Here is a 19282-nt window from a genome sequence, read left to right on the forward strand (position 1 = left end):
TCTTATTGCAGTCTTCTCTCCTGTTGTACAGAAACAGTTGAACAAAGCCTGTGGGTTTGTGATGAAAGCACTAATTCAGGAAAGCTAGACAAAGTGATGCATGGTTGAACAATGCTCTGCCTCCTGTCTATTATCAGGCTTTTTATTGGTCAATATTTACTCAGCCTTGTGTCACAATGCATGTAATCTTCAAGGGCAGGAGATGGGACATTGATGAATAGTATGCAAGACAAAAGATGTTCTGAGCTCTGCTGCTTCCTTTCACATGTATGGCCTGTCATATAGAGGAAACATTCTTTAAAGGTGTTCTATACGATATCCGGAGCATTAACATAGCAGCAAACAACTATTTGATATACAGTAGAGGAGTAATGTCTACCTGAGCAGAGAACGAAATCACTCTCCCTCTGTTTGTATTGTAATCCAAGCTTCTCTGTGCTTTGTTGACATCGCCGGGCCGACCGTGTGTGCTTGTATTGCATGTTTGTGCATGTGAGTGTGCCACACTGGAAAGCTCAGATATATAAATTGAGTTTTGGTCTTAAGGTGCTGTGTCGTATCTCTTTGTTGTTGCTTTGCATCTTTTTCATGTCGCTTAGCATCGCTTTGTGATCACTTTGCGTCACTTTGTGGTCAATTTGAACCTTTATTTTATGGTGTTTCGCATCGCTTTGTGGTTGCTTTGCGTCACTTTGGGATTATTTTGTGTCTCTTTGATGTAGCTTGGCATTGCTTTGTGGTCGCTTTGAGGTAATTTTGCATCTCGTTGATGTTGCTTGGCATCGCTTTGTGGGCAATTTGGTCATTGTGGTAGTTTTGTGTAGTTGTTTTGCATCTCTTTGGGATCGTTTTGCATCTTTTTTTTATGTCGCTTGGCATTGCTTTGTGGTTGCTTTGAGTCGCTTTGTGGAAGTTTTGGTCTTTATGGTAGTTTTGTGTTCCTTTGTTGTTGTTTGCTTGGCATCGCTTTGCGCTCGTTTTGAGTCTCTTTGTGGTCGTTTTGCATCACTTTGTGATTGTTTTTTTTAGTCATTTTGCATCTCTTTGATGTTGCTCGACATCGCTTTGGCTCTGCATCGCTTTGTGATCATTTTGGTCTTTGTGGTAGTTTTGTGTTTCTTTGTGGTGACTTTGTGTCGCTTTGTGCTAGTCAGCTACTCTCTAGAGCTTGTCTGATGAAAACAGCTGCCTGCTGCTTCTGGAAACACTGAGATTAAACCAGACAGGACCAAAAGTAGCAGCTAAAAGAGGCTAAAAAGCTCAGAGTTGGTGATACATTTTCTTGGGGTTCAGAACTACAAGTGACACCTTTCACAATGCACATTTGATCCATTGTTAATACAAACAAATATTGATTCATTGTGGCACCATTTACTATTGTTGAAAAAATTGAATAGTCTCGAGATCCATAAAAGAAATGTACAGGGAACCATCAGGTGAATGCAGTCAGCTCTCGGTGGATGCTATTTCATATATTTTATTGGAAATTTGAAATATTTACACTCTGCAGGTGCTTATAAAATGTTTCTCTATATATAAAACACAGTTGCTGGACGATCCTATTGTTAAATAATGCAGATTGTGATCTGTCTGTCATCCCTGTGGTGTTTTCCCTGAAGGAGTCTCAGCTGATTCTCTTGTCCAGGTGACAGTACAGGTACATGGACACTATCATTGCAGCAATCTGAGGAAACAACATAATGCAAACGTTAATCTGTTTTTGCATTATAGTTACTAAAACCAGGCAGATCAGATGTTAATCAGACGTTACAGAGGTCCATTGTAAGAAAAGAAAAGAAAAACTCTGACCACATATACCATTATCAAAAGGTTCTCTACACACATTTTGTACTTTATGGGCAGCTATTGTCTGAATAAGGACTTTCATTCATCAATGTTTCCCTCATAGCTGTTTTCACAAGTCTATCCAGCACACATGGTGTGTGAGTTTCTAATGAGACTCATTCTCAGGAAAGCTGCCTCCATACCAAGATATCTGGGGTTCAAATTCCCTTATGTGATAAAATTATTACTACCATTCACTTTAACAACAACGACAATGGCCTTACAGTTGGAGTTTGTTGACTGGGGAGTTTTACACTATTTCCAAAGCACTTTGTCTTTCAGCCAAAGTGAGCACACTTTTGAAAATTTAGCCTTCATGTTGTTTTACCTCTAAGACTCCAATTCCTGCTGCGATGCCTCCCACGATGTTGGCGTGCTCTTTGAGGGTCTCCAGGATATATCTGAAACAGCCCTGAGGAGGAACATATTTGTGTAAATGTAATCAGTAGGCGATTTGATGAGGGATGCCAACCCCCTAGTTAGCTAATTGACCAAAATGCATCCCCATTTCCTAAAAAGCCCACTGTCTCTCTGTATCTGAATGATAGTGTGGCAGTCACCATGGTGTCTCCATTGGGCTCTGTGCACCTGACAGCACAGTCCTGTTCACTGCAGCGACTTTACACTCAAAAACTATGAAAACTAAAATCGTACTTGATGATATATGCACAGTATTATCAGATAATTTCATCAGTGACTGTGTGCTCTGAACTTGCATTTAAAGGATATAGAATGGTGCAGGAATGAGTCCTAAAACCCGGAAATGAGTTAGCATTTTAGCACTTCTGGTTCCCTCGTCTCGCAGTCGGTGGGTGTTTTGAATGGGTTTTTAGTTAAATGCCTGAAATTAGGTCTGTCGTTAACATAAGCTTGAGAGATTTTAACTTTTTGTCCTACGATATCAGATCACGTCAATATATATATCCTATTTGTGAATTTTTAAGCTTTTACGTGTCTTAAAAAAGGCAGTTTCTAACAAGTGACTAAATGAGACTACTAAACATCATCACGCTGACACGTTCTCCTTCACAGCCTCATTGTGTATACTTGCGTTAATGCGACCGTGGTGCAGTTCATTTTTAGCCTAAAGTTCACTTTTTGCGTTGGGCGATTGCATTTACACTTCAAAAATCATAAAAGTGGTGTTCATTTGTGGAGATTATTTTACAGGACAGAACGTGTAAATATATACGTTTGTTTGCCACAGAGCTTATTTTATGCAATAATCCAAAACCCAATGGAACAATCCCGTTGGCTTTTTGTCGAGGGAACCGGGATAATTCTAACTTCCTGGTTGGCCGACAAACTTACGTCATCCCTACATCAATCTTTGGCGTCTCTGGCTCTCGAGTGTGGCAGTTCCGCTGTTCAGGTATAAACACTTCTGATTTCCGAAGTGGTCGGACAAGTCGTACAACCTAGCTCTGATATATATAAAATAGACCATATACCTGCATTACGACAGCATGTTAGCGTTGTCATACTGAGCATGTCAGCATGCTGACATTAGTATTTAGCTCAAAGCGCGACTGTGCCAGTACAGTCTGTCAGAGCCTCTTGCATGGCGGTAGACTCTTTGTCTTGTTACTGAATAAATTACTTAAAAAAAGGCTAACACTTGACACTCTACGCTCAGTTGCCAGTTTATTAGGTACACCTGGGTAAAATGAATGCAGTCTATATGCAGTAAATACTATACTCATAAACTCTGTTAAATCAATCGATTAAATAGACTTTCCTCTTCTGCCTATACTTTGTTTATGGTTCGTATATTAAATTGTAGGGATGTTTTTCATCTCACCGGCACAGCGTTGCGCTCTGCCTCGTCCGGGCTGCAGAGGGCGCTGCTGGTCCAGCAGCAGCTGGACGGCAGGTGGCCTCCGTGCTCCTTTTCAAACTCAGAGCCCACAAAGTCTGTGTGGTTGGTGAAACCGCAGCACTTCATCTGGGAGAGGGAGGAAAACACAGCAGGTAAAGACCTGACCAGAGTGTTTGGTGGATACAAATGTAGCTTTTAATCCATATCCATCTCCATTGTGCAATCTTGTATGTAAACTTTTATCTAAAGTTTAGTGAGAGTCTTGCTGCTGTGAGTTGATGTCATCAGTTCACAGTTTATCTGCTGCTCTGTATTGTTGTGTGTTTACATTCAGAACAGATCAGAGTTTACTGTGTTGTATTTACAGGTTGTGCCCACAGAAAGTTTTCAACCATTGAAAACTGTGAGTGAAGTATGTGGGTTACACCAAGTAACCTTGACAATGTGTCTGGAGCACCACATTGCTTTGAGTTTTACAAATTTCCCTTTTCAACGCTAACAACTACATTCCATGCACCTAAAAAGAACAGCAAATAAAGCCAAAACTTCTGCTCGATACAAGTAAGAAAATATGTTTTTTTGTCAAGGTCTGACATTCCTTGGATGTTTCGCTTTTCCAAAGTGTTGTTAAGCTTTGAAGGAATTTCCCTCAGGGAAATCGTCACCTTCATGCGTGTTGGTTTATCTTCTAGGCAGCTGCAAGCTCAGAGTTAAAATCATAAAAGATTGCAAATTATGTTAAAATCAGTATCAATTTATTCCGTATATATATTCATCAAAGTTGCACAGAGTTATTACAGAATTCCGGATTCATCAATGTGTCCCTGATACCATGTAATACCGTGATCAGTTCGCAGTGAATGAACCCCGAGCTGTTCTTCACATTTGCCTTTATACACAGCCATAAACATTCTCTGAAAGGAGGGGCAGAGTTTTGATCAGTCTTAGTACTTTTCCACAATGTCAATGTGACCTTCTTCTTATCTGACTCCATCCTTAAACAACGCTGTCTACTGTTCATATCATTCTGTCCTCTCCCCCCTATCTGTTTCTTCCCTAAGGCTGTATCCTTGAGACTGTTCTATCTACACAAAAGTATGTGTATGACGTCCCACCCTTGTGACTCTGAACGATAAGTCCCTCAGGCGCCACAGTATTCATTCTTATAATTCTTAGTCTAAACATCTTCAACCCAATGAACTCGTAACATAATAGTTTAAGCATTTTCCATATTATTCTTCATGATATATTTCCAACAGCTTTCACACCGCAAATAAAAAAAGTTTATTTTTCGGTGAGTTAAGATATTAGATGGAAGCTCCCAGAGTTACCTTGGCTGAGACTATTGTGTGCAGGTGAGCTGAGGTAAAACTAATGGACAAAAACAGACAGATGTTATGCTCAGCTCTGTTAGTGCTTTTGTTTACTTTTCAATTCAGAAATTGTAGCGTTGCACTTTAGCCGCAGGCAGTTTGTTTATGCGGTTTTAATAGTTCAGCTCAGTGAAGGACACAGCAGAACAGTGGTGCAGAGGGAACATTGAATTAGTCCATTAAATCGAGGCAGTTAAAAGCCTTTATGTTCCATTATATACTACAGTAATCCTGAACTTTTAAAGTGTTAACTATGTTCACAATAACTATAAAATGACATAGAAATGCCAGCGTACAGACTAAAATGTAATGCTAGACAGTCAACTGTCCCCAAAATCCCCAGGTTCATTTTGTGTTTAGTTTGTGTTCCTCTTTTATTAAATGCAACTTTTTTTTAATGCACCACTAAAGTACAATATCAACTGTGTCAAGAACGATCTATGATATCTTAATTATTTCAGTTTATTTTGAGCACACATGGTGCATAATTCTTAAATAAATGTAATTATTTTACTTAAAGGTGACAGGATATGTATACATGCAACAGAAATGGAGGTACAGTCAACAAAAACTAATATTTTTGTTTGCTACTACTCCAACTTTACTGTCTCTCAGAGGCTGTAGCTGGTACAGATATCATATCATATTAAACTAGAAAACCTAAGGAATCCATTGGTAACAACCATATCATGTTAGCTTGTCGGGACGGAGGATACAAAATATTGCTCCAAAGTCCGGCAAAATTTTGGCAAGTAAAAACTGCCGTGGCCATTTTCAAAGGGGTCCCTTGACCTCTGACCTCATGTCATATGTGAATGAAAATGGGTTCTATGGGTACCCACGATGTCCACTTCATGATAATCACATGCAGTTTTTTGAATGCAGTATAAATGTGTTATTTGTGTCTATTCTAAAAATGATGTGTGAATATGTCTACATACTGGGGTCCCTTAACAGTCCTGGAATTGCATAAATTAGGTATCACTGTAAAGCTGAGACTGTATAAATTGACCTGTTGTAACCTCTAGGATAATCACAGCTTCATGAAACTTTACAGCCACAAACTAAAGACCTAGAGCATTAAGAGAATGGATGGCTTTCCTGCCTAGATTGACAATAAGGGGGGGTCTGAGCAGTTTCCAGAACAGAAATGCTCGCCATCCAATCGCCGAAAAATGCAATTCTTGCTGAAATCAGCAAATGTCAAAAGTTTTTGAAACCAAATCACAGCATCGCTTTTTCTATGGTGTTCCTCAAGGTCTTGGTGTCTTAATGTGGTATTTTGGAGAGATTATTCCACTTTTTTTATCAATTTGATTAAGTGGTAAAAAAAAAAGATTACATTTAGCACCAAATCTGTTTAACAAATGGTATCAACTTAAAAATTGCTGCAACAACTTTTGATACATAATAGAGCATGGGAATGGCCATCACATTCATCTACAGTATCATAATGTTCTAAGCCCTTATACACTCAATTCATGTTTATTTCTGATTTTATGACTAGAACAACTTGACACAGTGCTGAGCTGCATCTCAAATTAATCATCATGTTCCCAGCTTTCAGATGATTTACACCACTTCTACAGTATGTGACATCTACTGTTGACTATTTATCTCCCCATAAAGAACCTCTGCCCCCCCTAAAAAAGACAAAAACGGGTCTATTGTGGGTCTCAGAGGGTTAAAATGTATACATTAGCAGTAGTTTTCTTTGGTGCACATACTGTATTGTGTAATTTCCTGTTAGTACAAAATAGTGAAATATATTTATTGTGTACTACCTGACAAAACACTGCACTGATAGCATTAAACTGTAGTGTATACTTTATGGTGTGGAGTTTGACACACAACTATCAGTTGTAATTTGTTGGAGAATCCTTCCATGCACCACAGATGAGTCCTGAAAATGCTTCCTACATGCAACTGTATTAGAACATGTCAATATTGTGACCTTCACATGAATAATATAAAATGAAATAGGTTTGACTGTGATGGATTATGCATCAGGTTTCAAGATTCAGAAAGTTGTAGCTGCAGTTTGTAGTTTAGAGCAAAGACATGCAAAACCACCACATTCCTTTAAGTTCTGAATATGCACATGTTGAAAACAAACTAAAGAGATACTGTACCTCTGTCATGGTGGTGTTCCAGAGCTTGGTGAGCACAGGATCACTGCCGTAATCTTTCTTTAAAGCCGGGGTCGCCCACGCTCTGAGGATCCCCTCAGCCTGAGGAAAACACACATATAAACACACAACACTTATTGACATTAGCGAGCCACTAATCTTAACTTGAACCCAACTCCAACTTCATCCCCAAAACCAAGTCTTCATCCTCTCTTGAAGTTATAAAGATGGTGCAAAATGTCCTCAAAAATGCTATCAATTGCAAAAATATGTCTTCACTTTTCTTCAGTTTTGTCCCTTGCCTGACAAAAATGTCCTCTTTCTGAAATTTCCTGTCCAAAAATATCCAAATTTTCCAAAACTATACCCATTTTCCAATATATACACACTTTCTTAAATATCCACACTTTCCAAAAATGTCTTACTTACCAAAATATGTGCTCATTTGCCAAAAATGTCACTTACTTTCTAAAAATGTCCCCAATTTCCAAAATATCCCGATTTATCCTCACTTCCTAAAATGTCCTCACTCTCAAAAATGTCCCACTTTTCCCTAACTATCCTCCCTTACAAAAATGTCCTCTTTCCAAAATATCCCAACCATGAACTGTATAAAATATCTGTGATGTCACCCATAGGTTTTCTTAAGAGATGTCCTAACTTTTGCAAGAATGTCCTGACTTTCCTAAACTGACTTTTAAAGTGTCATCCTTGTCCACTCTTGGAAAATATCCTCCCTTTCCAAAATACTAGCTCTAGCCTAGCTCCATCAAAGTTAGAAAAAATACACTTCATAAGTGCACTTTTCTACAGCCCCAGCTGTCTCATTTAGGGGTCAAATATGCAGATGAGAGGCCTATACATGCAAATAAGCTCCTGTGGCGGTCTGTAAAAGCACATCACTGCACTGCAGAGCTTTTACCATCAAAGTCCAACAGTGTCACACACTTAAGTATGCACACACCACACACTATGGAAGCCCCTGAAATAAAATACTGCAGCTGATTTCACGGGGAGGAAAGGTAATTCTCTGGGAGTCACCTATTCATCAGAAATTAAATAAATCTTCTTTCACACAAAGCACTTGGGAAATAAACAGCCTCGGCCTGGCACCTGGAAAAAATGAAAATAAATCAAAAAACGGCCGAGCCATTATTCTCCATTCTTCTTCTCCCTTTTATGGCCGTAAACTGGGGGGGGGGGGGGGGGGGGGGGGGGGGGGGGGGGCATTTACATATATATTGATGCTCCTGATGGCTTCGGTCAGGACACATTTTGTCTGCTATTTGTGTTTATCCAAAGTATAAAAAAGCAGGTTATGTTTGAGGCCTGAGGAGAGTCTTTTGTTGTGAAAGAATTCCTTCACAAACACACAGGTTAGCTTTCTTTCACGCCCTCCCCTCCTCCCCTTTCCTCAGTCTGTTATTTTTTTTCCCATTTTGATTAATAATCCTGTCGCGTACAGTCACACAAAGACCCATTTGATGAGGAGGGAAAGTGTGTGCTTTACTGTATGCGCATGTGGCCATGTGCAACCGTGTGTCTATCACGTTTATGTGTCTGAAAGTGCATTTTTTCCCTTCAGTGTGTGAGTGTGTGTGTGTACAGTGAAGGGGGACAGGCGTACGAGATGCCCGAGGGGATGCTGGGATACATGCCACAATTAAAAGTGCCCCCCAAGAAGCCGTGAGAGCGGCTGAGATCAGAGAGGGTTATTACCAGCCGGCTAATTCATCACTGTCACTCTGCCCCGCGCCTCACCACATCTCGCTAAACACACACACTTCCCCGCATGCTTACACACTGATATGGGCCCCTACAAACTCACATATTGATTGGTGGAGCTTTAAAGCAGAAGTAATTGGAGTTAATCATCTTACATCACTTATCTTTCCTCTTACTGACGAGATATTAAAGCAAACAGCAATCAGTATTGGATTACGTTTTGAGAGAACATTCCTTTACTGTACAACACACGGACGTCGGCGTGATTCATTAAATGCCACATCACATCTATTTCATTCATCCAGTGTGAAGTCCATATCGGCCCCGGTAATAAATCTCCACCCTGGTCACTTCCGAATCACTTGGCAGAGTAAGTACAACCGTGACCACCGACGGCCTCTCATAATGCCTGCTGGAATTGCTTATTAAATCTCAGTTATTCCGACCACCTGAAGGTTATTGGCTCTTTGGTTAGATGAGCTGCAGGAGCCCCGTGGCCAAAAGGCAGATTTATGCCACAGATAAGTAGGACAGAATAGATCAACGCTTTATTTATTATCTCCTTTCATTGTCTATGCCTCTGTCTCTTACTTATTGACACAGGCGGCTATATATATGCATATTAGATGTATATTGCCCATATTCATTATTCTGATGCTATTGTGTTTACTGTGTCTTATCAAAAGCAGAAGATGGACAGCTGCTCTCGCACCACACTCATATCCGTGATGGAACTGACGATGTCTTTTGTGTTTGTAATGAACAGATGATGCTAAAGCTAACAAACAGCGCGTTAAATTGACTCTAAACCTTATCTGTGATCTCCTTAGGAAGGCAAATCTATGAGTTATGTCTTGCATTTCATTGAGCTTTAGACAATAGCTCACACCTCTCTCTCTCCCTCTCTCTCTCTCTCGCTCCCTCTCTCTGTTGTCGATTCACTCCTCACCAGATGCCGTGTAGAGCCGACATCGCTCGCCTCAGTTAGCTCAGCTTTTGTAAATGACAGGCACGAGATGGACAGATTTATTTCAACAAAACTGCCTCAGCAGCAGCAGCAGCAGCGCTTCCAGCTCAGCCTCCAAGGACACATGCACACACACACACAGAGAAAAACACACACTCTCTCTGAGCTTCTTTGTGTGAGGCACACCAGGGTTGGACAGGGCCAGAAAAAAAAAATAGGTAGCTGAGAGAGAGAGGGAGAAGTTAAAGACTGACTTATTCACTGCAAAAAAATCCTCCACTATAATTTCTGTCTATAATTGAGTCCTAAAAACCTTATTAGCTACAGACAAGTATCTGCTAATTGTTATTTGCCATTAAATTAGCTCCGACAGACCCCCTAACCCTTTTCCCTCCAAGAATCCTGCATTGAGCAAAACGACCTGCGAAGCACAAGAGCCTCATTTTTCCAGGATAGTAGGAATACTTGTTTTATGCTGAAATAATCTTCTTTGCTTGTTTTAAGAAAAATATGACTTTAAAGATTTGGAACAAGCTCCCAGAAAACTGCAGGACCTCCAACTCTGAGTTCTTTTAAATCAAAGCTTAAAACTTTCCTGTTTGCTGCCTTTTATTAAACCAGATAATGATCTTATATACTGCACTAGAGCTTTTACTCCTGTGTGTTATATTCTATTTTAGCTTCTATCCTATAGCTTTTTTGTTTAGCTTGTTTTTATTTTCTAATCTTTAATGTTTTTATAACTGTTTTAATTATGTCTTAATGTTCTTTTGCATTTTGTCGCAATGTTCTTGAATGTTTATGTAGAGCACTTTGAATTGCCCTGTTGCTGAAATGTGCTATACAAATAAAGCTGCCTTGCCTTGCCTTTAAAGACTTAATTACAGGTTTTTAAAGAAGTCCTCCGAACTGAATGACTAATGATGATTAGTATTTTCCGTTGTCTTCTAAAACATTTAATCGTATGGTTCCCTCTGTCCACAGGACAACATCGTTTGCCAGTCTTATCTTCCAAATGCATCTCTGCTATGTGCTGCTGCTGCTCAAACTGGGTTACCAATAATACCAGCACAAACAAGTGAAATGCCCAGGCAGTGCAGAGTCCACTCTCCTCCGTTCATCAGCTCCTCCCTGCAGATGGATGTTTGTCAGATTCCCTCTCTTGCTCCTGGGGACTCCGATACATCCTCTGATTGGAATATTTTCTTTATTAGGATCCCAATCTTCACTAACCTCCTTTTACATAGCCCATTTGAAACCCTTGTAATTATTATACGTGGCACTAAATGTAAATGGAGCACGCTTGTGTGTGTGTGTATGAGAGAGGGGGACACATATGTAAATAGGCTGTTTTGCATATAAAATGCTTTAGCTTCGATATTCCAGAGTAATAAATTGCTCAAAGTTAGAGACGGCGCACACGGCCCCGGGCTATCCCGGAGTCATTAAGTAGCCGAATGTAGTGAGGCGGACATAAAGCCAGTAATTCAATGATGGCTGCGGCTATGATGGAGAATTTACATGGAGATAAAATCCAGAGAGTGGGACGAGGAGGTGAGAGGGTGAAAGAGAGGGACGAGACGAATTAAGAGACAAAGGAAGGGGAGTGAAGAGGAGGAGAAAGAGGGGTGATAGAAGGGAGGGGATGTGATGAGGCAGTGAATGGAAAGAAAGAGGAAGAGGTGAAGAGGGGGACTTACAAATGAAGAGTAGGCCAGTGCCACGACTCCAGCTGCCACTTCAGCGATGAATATGATGAGGATGATGGAGAAGAACTGCAGGGAGATAAGACAAGGAGAACGTTTCTATAAAATAATAAAAATCTTTCTTTTGTTGAGCAGTTTTCTAAAATCCAAGTCTAGAGCTGCAATGATCTGTATTTATATTTGCATGAAAAGGCACGGTTGCACTCTGCTTAATACCATTATACCCTGTGAGATTCTTCTTTGTCAACATTTGCTCTGATGAAGCTTGACTTTTTAAAGGATAACTTCCGTATTTTTCAACCGTGACCCTATTTTCCCATTTTTTCTGTCTAAGTAACTAATGGGAACAACACATTTTGAAACTGGTCCAGTATTGAGGGAGAATGATGCAGCCGCCATGCAGCCGCTAAATGAGCTGTAATGTTATCATTTGGGGCAACCTGGCAACGTCAGTTTACGTCCACTAAAAATTCTTGTTTTTGCCACTGACAGGCTCAGATCGTGATTATAAGTGTCTGACAACATTATGGAAAGGACCCTTCAAAGAAAAGTGTTGCCCCCATTAATCACTTAGACTCAAAAACATGGGAAAATAGGATCAGGTTGAAAAATACCAAAGTTATCTATTAAGTAAATACTGCATTGGACCAAAGAATATGGAGCCTTTCTCAAAAAACAAAATCTTGGAAGATAATAATAAAAAAAAGAATAAATAAATGAATAATTTAATCATCAGAAAAAAAGATCCTGAGGTTTTTAACCACCAACACATCTGAACATCCAGGGTCCTGTTAAACAGCTATTGTTTCACGTAACAATCACAGAGTGTCGATAAAGCTCGGCTGAATACACAGAGGGACAATAAGGACACACAGAGCCTCAATGATCCCCTCTTATCAGCTCATCCATTCTTTTTATTCAGTCCATTACAGCTGTTTCTCACGTGAGCCAGATATGCGCCGCGTCCTGCGCTGTCAGTCGCAGGATCTGCTGCACCGTCATCATTCAACTCGATGGGAGATGTGGACATGATGTGGGCTCTACGGGGGAAAATGTGCTGCCTGTGCTCCTCATTAGACTCACTGCAGTGGACTAAGAGGTAGTTAGCCTTGTCGTTAATGTGCATAATAATGTACGCCGCACTGTTCGGGTGTTTGGTGGTGTTGCGGGTATGGATTAGGCAGGAGGGGCGGATGTGAATATTATCTGAGCTGTTGATGAGCTGGTTGCAAATGTAAAGATGAGTGAGGTACCAAATGTCGAGCAACTGGATGTAAAAGCACCCCATGAACCAATCCATGATCATTTATGGTGTTTTACATCACAATGCCAGTGGTTGAACCATTTTTAAAGGGAATGGGACACAATACATAAGGAGATGACTGAAATGTCTCCCTACTGGCTACATGGTTGGTTGCCCTGTTTACTTTTACACGTTGTTCTCATACACCGTTCATAATACACTGTAAGGCTGCATTCACACCAGATCAGGTGTTGCAGCGATTCGCTGACGGGTTGTACGGTGGTGTGGGAGAGTCACTTTAATGGCCCATTAACTGCAACGATGAATGTCTTTTGTTCCCTCATGGCTGGGTTCTACAGCTCTGCATCGCCAGTTACGTCATGGCCACCGCAGTGTAACGTCGGGTTGTGTTTCTCCAAAAGTGGATTCTGTTTCTACTGCAACCCCTGCGGCAACCGCAGCCCAAACACACTACCCCCATTCAAAATGAATGGGAAGACTTGCATTTTTGCCGTAGTAGTAGTAGTAGTAGTATTGTTGCCTAAACCTATAAGTAGTTTTGTGCCTAAACCTAACCAAGTAGTTTTTTTGCCTAAACCTAACCAAGTAGTTTTGTTGCCTAAACCTAACCAAGTTGTTTCTTCCACTACAGCTTCAACCGTGCTTTCTATACTAGGTCTTTTACACGTACCATGAGCAGCAGACACTTGCTCTCCTTTTGAGCCCCACAGCAGCCCAGGAGGCCCAGCAGCACCAGCACAGCCCCGATGGCGATGCAGAAAAAGCCCACGTTGACAAACTGCATGCCTTGGCTGGAGAACGGCCCCAGCAGCTGGAGGAAGGAGCCCCCGTCCAAGCTCACCCAGATCCCCATGGCCAGTAGGGTCAGGCCACCCAGCTGCAGGAGGATCCAGGAAAACATCATCAACATATATTCGTGCAAAAAAGTTATGCAAGTGCATGTGCACACAAATCCCTGTCATATATGAAGGTATTACTGAGCGGTCAGCTTTCCAGAGGATGTAATCCACACTTAACAACGGCGGGGTAAAACGTCTTTCATTTGGGTGGGTTCAACAGCTCTTGAGGGGGTAATGGGTTTCTGGAAATGAGAGGGCATCTTACATCACTAACCCTCTCTTGCTATTACCTCTTAGTGACACCATGACATCTCAATATCGTTCTCTCCATTCAGAGAGGATGATTCCTTTTGTGAGATGGAGTGGTGCTGCCTCAGGCCTTCTATTATGTATCAAGGCCCGAGCAACAATCTTGGCCTCTTTTTACCTCTCTGAACGAAACGACTGCCCTTTTCCATGACTGCCTTTATCTCCACACTCATGTCACACAGGCATAATGAACGGGAATCCATTTAGTGATCATCTTGAGCTACTGAAGGTTTAGCCAGCCTTGTGGTGTACAGAAGGAGACTACAGGATTATAGCCTGGACAGTCAAACGGGGAGAGTGGGGGGGTGGGGGACGTTTCCTCCGAAGACACAGGAATGTTTCTTTTTTTCAGCTCTGCAACTAAATTAAGCAAGTTGGGAACGTAATGACAACAAGGACTAGACTTCCCATATGTAACCAGTATTTCTACTGGGATACACTGAATGTTTTGGTCTTGGCATTTAGAAAAGACCACATGTAACAACTGACTAAATACATAAACAACACACTGGACGGCAAGTAGACTATGGTTTGAGTCACATGCCTGCGATTCATTGAAAAAACGTGAAAGGACACTATGCACGTAACAACCGTATTGACACGCCATGCCCGGTACATCCAAAAGTACGCCGTCCCGTGCGTCATCTCCGATGCCGATGGGAACTGACCAAGCGGCGGTATTTGACGAGTTGGGAGTGAGAAAGTGTTGGCTAGATTGGAAGCATGTCTATTGCCTCCACACGGCTCTCAACATGGCGGTGACTGAGACCGCGCCCAGCTAACGGTGCTAACAGTGGAAACAATGGCAGAAGTGCTGACAGAGTTAACAATATCTACCTGGGGGGGGAACCAGAGGGAGGGTGCTACACTTGGGCGCCATTGGTCGGGACGGCGTTTTCAGCTGTAACCATATGAGAGCAGTGCAGAGCGACGGCCATGAGCTAGCTAGTGGGGCACGCTCACATGCACTAAAAGGCACGCGCAGCCGGTCTGGCTACACACACAGAGGGAGAGCGACTTCATTCTCTGCTCAGGTAGACATTACTCCTCTATATCTTAACATAGCAAAAAAATGGTTTGCTGCTACATTAATGCTCTGGATATCTTACTGAGCGTCTTTAAATATGATAAATTATTTAACAATTAGGAATAATATTGATCAAAACTTTACAGAGAATTATCAGAAATTATAATTGCGAGCAGGCAGTCATTTCATTAGGAGACACTGAAGTGCAGTCATAGAAATCCATTGGCACTAAACCGGTATAACCGGCTCATAACGAACCCAATGAGAACTATGTCACATGTTTCCCATTACAGTCTGGAAATCACCTGATCCCACTGTCATTATCTCCCTCTGCCTGCCTCTACCTCCTCATCTCTCCACCTCTGACCTCCACCCTTTTATCCTCCTCTGTGTGTTTCACCCCGCGCTCCTCGTACTGACTGATTTCTCCTTCTTTCCTCGTCCTCTGCGGAAAACCATGTTTGAAACCTGATATTGTCTGCCAGTCTCCATCAGGCTCGCTGCAGTCAGGGGCCCCCCCTCTGCTCCCCTTCAGGCCCTGACACTCCACATCTCCTGTCAGATGCTGACGTCTCCCACGTGGGGATCATCTCCCCCGCCTGCTTTTCTTTGTCTCCCCTACCTTGGCCTTGCTCTTTCTATCTATTTTCGACCCTCCTTCATTCTCTCTGCCTCTCCCCACCTTTCACTCCGGGGTTTCTTTTCTCGTCTCTTGAACCTGTTCAGTGCCATCATTGCACCGTTGGCTAAATGCGATACGACAAGCATATTCCCCCTCTAACTCCATGTGTGCCACCATCATCCCTCACCAGGTATAATTATAGCTGGCACGATGTCTCTTTTTTTTTTTTAAAGATGTCTAATCCCTTTGATGGTGTGCCATATGCAGGTGGATGCCCTGTCAGTTGAACACCCACATGGCAAAAGGACTGGAAGTAAATCAGGTTATTTGAAAGAGTAGGGGGGGTAAAGAAGAAATATAACCTATTAGGGTTAGAGGAAAGGGAATGAATAACAGGCTGCAGAATAGGAGGCCATGGCCTCCAGAGAGGGGGAGGTGAATGGAGAGATAGAAAGATACAGAGGGAGCAGAAAAAAGAGAAACGGGCCCGTCCCGCCCCAATTGAAATGGAATTGGTTCTATTTGAAAAGGTTGGAATGAGAAAGACGTCAGTCGAGTTTAAAAACCTATTTTCATGGGTCACATTACCGGGAGCAGACGATCTGATTAAGTTCCGACGCTCAGCCGTGCATCCCAACACACAGAGTATACACGGAGACACTTCTAATTTCCATTGCATTAAGATCGGTTCCAAGGCAACGGCAGAGGAGAGATGTACACTTGGAACTAAAATCTTTTTGCGAACTTGTATATCATTCTTACTGTCCAGTTTCAAATGGGTTTGTTTAGCTACGTTTTAATTTCAGATATTTTAAACATAATTTATGAATGGATTTGAGAACCAGGGTACATGATAATATTATATATATTCCAATGACCACAGCTTCCTCAACTTCTTCAGATAAAGTCTGCATGCTTCAGGACTCTTTCTGCTTTGTTTTTCAGTGTGTCAATCAGACAATGACTTTGATTGACACCAGACATCTTAACCAGTTAGCCAATAGAGTGCTACAGCAATGAGTCCTAAAACCCGGAAATTAGTTAACATTTTAGCACTTTAGGTTCCCTCGTCTGGAAGTCAATGGGTTTTCAGTTAGATGCCTGAAATAAGGTCTGTGGTTAACACAAGATTTTAACGTTTCATTCTACGATATATAAAACGTCAGTAAATACCCCGTAGATATGAAAACATCTGAAGCTATTATTTTTGGCTCAAAAAAGTAAATTTGATGAAATTGTTCAATCGAAAATCCATTTTATGCTTCCGCACCGGCGACAGCCGTGGCCGGAGGCATGGTGTTTTAGGGTTGTCTGTCCATACGTCCGTCCTTACCATTCTCATGAACGTGATATCTCAGGAACGCCTGAAGGGAATTTCTTCAAATTTGGCACAAACGTCCACTTGGACTTAAGGATGAACTGGTTTCATTTTGGTGGTCAAAGGGCAAGCTCACTGTGACCACCCGTCCATCCCATTCTCGTGAACGCGATATATATATAGGAATTCATATGCTAATTATGACAATTTCACACAAATGTCTAACTGGATAAAATGATGAAGTGATGACATTTTGGACAGAGGCATTGAAGACTGCATGGTTTCAAGTAATATCTCCCCTCACAAGTGACTCTGCTTTTTCTTATGCGTTGGCGCAGCACATTTAGCGAAGAGAAACCATAACATTATTAATGTTCAAGAGTCAAGTTTTGGAATTTATGAACTGACTCCGATTCACAGAAGAATATTGACTCTTATGTAAATCCTGCCCCCTTATTTCCTCAAAAGATAAATTCTGTGAATGCAGAACAGAACTCCACTGGAGGCGACTCCTCTGATGAAGACAAGATCATAAAGTTTGCAGCACCGAAAATTGAAACGCAGCTGAAGACGTGTTTGAACGGTCGCATTAAAGCATTGTCTTTTATGAGCAGAAGAGAATCATTTTATCATTCTGCTCTGCTGGCTAACATTTCAAAGAGACATCATAATCAGCATGTGCTGCGGTGACTTTTAGAGCTGCCACACCACATTCATCAAGCGGCGTAACTCAAACAGAAATGGAGAATGTGAGGGGAAAAATGATGACTTGTGCTGGGAGCTTCATCTGTGACAGCGGGGGCTCCAGGTGGGCTCGACTCGCCGGGCAAATTCAGCTTACCCACGCCAAAGTTTCTCTCCATTTCACAAGCCACATTAGTTATCGACATTAAGCCGAAGATGTAGGTGGCAAAAATTAGAGCCTTTGAAGTTAATGAGATGAAAATTGCTACGGTGGGGAGAAAGGAGCATCATTTAGGCCTTCTGGCTCAGTGATCCGAAATGTTTATGTTAACGTCTGTTTGCATTGAAGGGTTGCATGAAATGATTCTCTACGCATTGTGTTGAAAGCTATTGTTTGTGTTTTTTACTTCACACATGACCTTTCATGTTAAGATTTAACACAATCAATGAATGCGTTACCCAACCCCCACCCCCCAACCTCCTCATATATGAGCAAAGCGGAAACGTACTCACAAAGATAAGCAAGTTGAACAAGACCATCATCAATTTGACGAATGTGAAGCAGCCCATTTTAATCTGTAATAAAAGGAAGAGATAAATTATTGCATTTCTTCTTTCATCAGTCGAGACCTTCTATCTCTACCACACACATACACACACACACACACACACACACACACACACACACACACACACACGGTCTACGTGGCCAATCTTCACATGCATGCTGTGCTATTACATCCAGCCCACATCCCAGCGAAATTACTGTGAAAATGACATCGCTGACAATGAGCCTTAATGATAACACACACACAGCTGTGAGAAACGGTAAAGATATCTGTTAATGGGAGATCTAGGGAGGTAAAGCCATATTGGAAAGGAAAATGTAATGTGTTTACATGTAGAAATAGGCTACAAATCATCAGAAATACAAATCTTACCCTTTAGTGTGCTAATATTTCTTTAAATCCAAAGTAGAGCAGATACAAACCAGTTTAACAGTCAGCAAATCTGACCGAAAAAAGCAACAAAACACTTAAAAAACACAAATAAAAAGAGTTTTCTGCTCCTCCGACTCAGATGTTTCCAGGTGAGCCACCAACGTAAGTGCAAAGACGACTCTGTCTATATATATATATCCGTATAATGATGGTGTCCACGCAGGTACAAGCCTGCGGCTGAGATCAGAAATCGGATGAGTGCCTCTCCTCAGTCTTGCTGGTGGAGTGAGCTGAGGACTGGGTGTGGACCCGGAGGATACAGGTGACAGCAGGTGGATGTTGTTCAGGAACAGGTACGGAGGGGAGGAGCAGCTCGAGTGGCAGGTCTGACCCCTGCAGGTACACGGTGACACCGATTCACAGCTTCTCGGGGATTTGAGGTTTGAAAAGATGGGACGGGTACAGTTTCTCTGCTGTGGAACCTGTCAAGACTCTGAAAAGACAAAGATAATCCTCCAAACTTGAGACGGGAGAGTCATGAAGAGTGGGAGGTTATGTGACATGTTGCACAATATTGGTAAAGATGTAACTGCTTACGCTGAGTCTGTTGAGTTTGTTTGTCCTTTCTTACAATAGTGTCTGAAAAAAGAACAGTTGTTGTTGAGTTGTTCTCTCTTAAGCCAGCTCTCATTATGTCACACTCAGGAGGTGATA

At 41.7% G+C, this 19282-nt stretch overlaps 1 protein-coding gene across 1 annotated transcript; it reads right to left on the reverse strand.

Annotated features, from left to right (window-relative positions):
• Positions 1 to 1496: 1496 nt before the first annotated feature.
• tspan1 (tetraspanin 1) lies at positions 1497 to 18197 on the reverse strand. The gene is made up of 7 exons (XM_074637014.1): positions 18141 to 18197; positions 13499 to 13705; positions 11559 to 11633; positions 7170 to 7268; positions 3647 to 3790; positions 2174 to 2257; positions 1497 to 1684 (listed from the first exon to the last, which is right to left on the reverse strand). The coding sequence occupies exons 1-7, from the start codon at positions 18195 to 18197 to the stop codon at positions 1625 to 1627; spliced, it is 726 nt and encodes a 241-aa protein (XP_074493115.1). The 3' UTR covers positions 1497 to 1624.
• Positions 18198 to 19282: the final 1085 nt, after the last annotated feature.

The sequence above is a fragment of the Sebastes fasciatus genome, chromosome 5 (assembly GCF_043250625.1).
Source record: "Sebastes fasciatus isolate fSebFas1 chromosome 5, fSebFas1.pri, whole genome shotgun sequence".
NCBI classification, from domain to species: Eukaryota; Metazoa; Chordata; class Actinopteri; order Perciformes; family Sebastidae; genus Sebastes; species Sebastes fasciatus.